The sequence below is a fragment of the Aplysia californica genome, unplaced genomic scaffold (assembly GCF_000002075.1).
Source record: "Aplysia californica isolate F4 #8 unplaced genomic scaffold, AplCal3.0 scaffold00549, whole genome shotgun sequence".
NCBI lineage: Eukaryota > Metazoa > Mollusca > Gastropoda > Aplysiida > Aplysiidae > Aplysia > Aplysia californica.
Genome location: NW_004797819.1, coordinates 393809 through 397709, shown reverse-complemented (window position 1 = coordinate 397709; position 3901 = coordinate 393809). Strand labels below are relative to the sequence as shown.

General features: G+C 39.8%; 1 protein-coding gene across 1 annotated transcript in view; it reads right to left on the bottom strand.

Moving 5' to 3' along the window:
* LOC106012885 overlaps positions 1 to 3695 on the bottom strand; it is a gene marked incomplete at its 5' end in the record, with an annotated part of 4821 nt that extends 1126 nt beyond the window's left edge. The window contains 1 exon segment of the mRNA XM_035971974.1: positions 3612 to 3695. Coding sequence (XP_035827867.1) covers positions 3612 to 3695 — 84 coding nt within the window.
* Between the last annotated feature and the right edge of the window lie 206 nt (positions 3696 to 3901).

Here is a 3901-nt window from a genome sequence, read left to right as displayed (position 1 = left end):
TAGGTGTAGATCTTTCCTTCCAGAAGATCAGGGGTGTGGCTGAAAGACAGCAGTAAGAAGGAGCCAAGGAGTAGCAGTAGAAAGGCTGCAGAGAGTCAGGAGCCCAGTGGAGGGGGCAAAGGAGGTGGGGAAAAAGTGGAGACGAAAGCAGACAACAGAACATTGTTAGAAAGCAGGACAGGGTGTGAAAGGAGAACATTTTATGAACATTTTCCATTGCCACCCGGATTTGAACCCACGACATTGAATGAAAGGCGAACACCTCAACCTCTACACCACAAGAACCACCCAACCAATCAATCAGTCGATTACTGAATGATGATGATGATGATGATGATGATGATGATGATGATGATGATGATGATGATGATGATGATGATGATAATAAGGATAACCCGCACCTCACGATTACGAGTCCGATGGCCTGACCGCTAGACTACCGATCATTCAACCAATTAATCAACCTATCACTATAAATCCCAGGTGGGACGCTCAAAACAATCAGAAAACGACAAAAGCAGTTTTGGGACACCTGAATAGAAATAAGGGTCTTGAACATCTAGTTCTCACTGGCAAAATTGAAGGCAAACGAGGCAGAGGTAGGCCCAGAACAACAGTGTGATCCAAAAAAAAAAAACTTTACAACTTTTTCTGAATATCTCGCGCAAAAATTGTTCTAGAAGGCTGTAATTTGGAACAGACATAATTCATTCAAAAGGAATTTGTTTGATATAAAATCCGCGAAGAAGAAACGTGTTTTGAAAACGGAAACGACTAAAAGAAAAAACACACCCAAAAACGCAAAGTTCACAAATATTTAAAAATCTTGTACAGGAAGTCGAGAAAAGATTAGTTGATCTTTTTCCTTATTTTCTCTTTGAGATTCATTTTTCATCCCTGTGACAATTAAACAATATTTAATTTTGTTTACAGAGTTTTAAAAACCTAATGATTTCATTCTGAAATTCCCAAGCAGTGCTCCACATTCCCTCCTTTGGACTCGACACATTTTTAACGCGTCGTTCAAAATGTTCAGAGGCGCCCTAACACAAGGACCTGCTAAACCATGAGTTTTTAAAGCCACATACACTGTGCATGTTCACTAAGAAGTGGCTTCTAGAGACAATATAGTGGGGTGCCCAATAAACATCATTTTTTGAGTTAACATATCCCACAGGGTGAAAATTTGCTTTGCACTAAACCAAATGTCATCGAGGAAATGATCCCTCTTTACAAAACAATCGAGGAATCATGAGCACATTGCCATGCTCTGATCCATGTCATCTCGGCCTTACGAAGATGAACTTGGTATAGTCGCAAATTAAGATCTGCCATGAGAATGCAGACTGTTGATGTGCAGGAAAGTCCTAGCTGCTGATCGTCTACGTACAGACGTCTCATGGGACTCGGTTACTGAAACCTGCACTCTGGTGACGTTTAAAGGGCTGCGCATGGTGCGTGTTCGACGTGAAGTGGTCATTTTTATAAAGATTTTTAAAGTTTTGATTCGCTATAGATCCAAACTGACGGAACTTCTCTACTCATGACGCCAAAGGTCTTGAGGGCACCTAAGCATTCTCTCCATGCCGTGCGCAGAACTTACGAAATGTCAGGGATGGTGAGTTTGTGGAGAGGTAATGTTCAATACAAAAAGCTCTCTGTTCTTTACTAAACGTAGCCATGATCTCAGCAGGCAAACAAAATTTGGGAAAAATAATATCTGCAGACTTCTGTTGACTTGTTAGACTGCTGTAGCTTGCAATATGGCACGATTGTTGCAACTTTTAGTGGTAGGCCTAATGCTAACTGGTGCGTCACGCTATGAAAATGGCGACAAGGTTGAAAATGGGTTGTTTTTTTTAATGCACTATGTAGAGCAAAACCATTTAATGGACTTACCTAAAATACATATCAGAGGAAATTCCTTTTGGCTTCCAAACGTTATGTTCAAATCTGAAGCGCAAAACTTCAGTATGGAGGAAGATATTTGTGAGGCAGCGTGGTGGAATCAGGCTCTCGTCAAAATAATCAAAGTGAAAAAACCTGCATTTTTCCGCAGGTTTGTGAATTTTAATTTAATTTTTGTTTTTTTGGCTCAACACCTTTCGTGCCCATTAAATAGGTAATTTCTTTGTGGATTTTTCTGAAAAATGTTGATTAAAGGCACACAAAAATGTAAATTTTCAGTTACCATGGACTACTAAGCAAAGGAAATAACTCATCTTTGGCGGCCATTTTCACGTTAATTTTACTTCTGAAAACGGGTGACCCCCACCTCCTTCATTCGCAAATATCTCGACTTGTATTCAAGATAAATGGATATTTTTTCATCCACGTAAAGCCAAGTGAACATGTTTTAAGATGATACCAATAACTCTACACGCCCAAAAATTGACGAGAGCCTGATTCCACCGCGATGTTTCACATATTTACAAAACAAGTTGTAAAGTTTTTTTGGGGATCACCCTGTATTTGGGGAACCTAAACAAATGGGTAACAGGGAAAGATCAGGGAAACATAGCTTTTTTGAGAGCATCCGAGCAAAGGAATAAATGGAGAACCATGATCGCCGATGTCTGTCGCAGATCTGGCACTGGATGATGATGATGATGATGATCGCTATAGACCAATCAATCTATCAGTTATTCCTTATTGATTAGCTAGTCGTCTAATTCATGACAGCTTTATCAATTTGACGAAATAAATATTAATTAGCCACTCAACTATCTATCTATCTATCTATCTATCTATCTATCTATCTATCTATCTATCTATCTATCTTAGTCCTAGTGGAAATTTGTTCATTTCACATGCTTATTTACTCTAAATTATTTATTTCTTAATGTAGGTTTTACGTCCCTATCAACACAGTTAAGATCATTTAGGAAGCTGGTTTCTAACCATGCCTGTTGGGGCCAACCCGGCCTGAGAGGGATGCAAGATCTCAGCAGAAAGACCTCCGAGATACTCGATTTTTACCATCTAGCATGAGAATTTTGTCAGAATGAGCATAGATGTGTGTTGCTCTTTAGAGTATGTATCTATACATAACTCCAAAGGTCTTGTACCCCCCTGGGCGGTGCCACTGACTGAAATGTCTTTAGGCCATTCCCAAAGGGGGGACATTTCTCGTTCAAGCACAGTAGAATTGTAAATGGGCTGATTCAGCAATGTCACGCTCATAACTGTGCCTTATCTACAACAGGAAACTGCTGCTTTTTCTTTCCTAATCCTTACTATCGTCATTTTAAAATGTTTCCTCTACTTCTTTTGTATGTTCTTCACACTCTTGTGACCCACTATTTCCCCGGTGCCTTGATAGTCGAAGCAAACTTTGTGCTGTTGAAGCTAGCGAGGTGAGCAGAATAAGTCTGGTTCCTTGTAAAGACTTCTCTGTTAACATTCACCCCTTGGCGCTCATATGACCTTATGCAGTTGCGAGAGCCGTAAAATCTCTACAGACAGAGCTGTAGATCCTTTGTTGCAGATGGCGTAACGGGTAGTAAGTAAGTAGGTAAGTAAGTAGGTAAGTAAGTAAGTAAGTAAGTAAGTAAGTAAGTAAGTAAGTAAGTAAGTAAGTAAACGGAAGCAAGCTTTGGTTCAGTACTCACGGTTAGTGGCTACACAGAGTGGGTCTTTGCTCTGTACAGGGCAGAAAAGACAGGCCACAAGAACGTTGAGAATGACAATCAGGCCTGGTAAGATGGAATATAATATCGTAGTAGATTAATTTCTTGCTGTTGATGTCGGTATGATTGTTGTTGTTGTTGCTGTTGTGGTGGTGGTGGTGTTGTTAATTTTGTTGCTGCTATTGATGTTGATATAGTTGTTGCTATTGTTGTCGTTGTTATTGATCATGTTGTTGATAATAATAATGATGATGAGACGAAGTTTGTTTGGG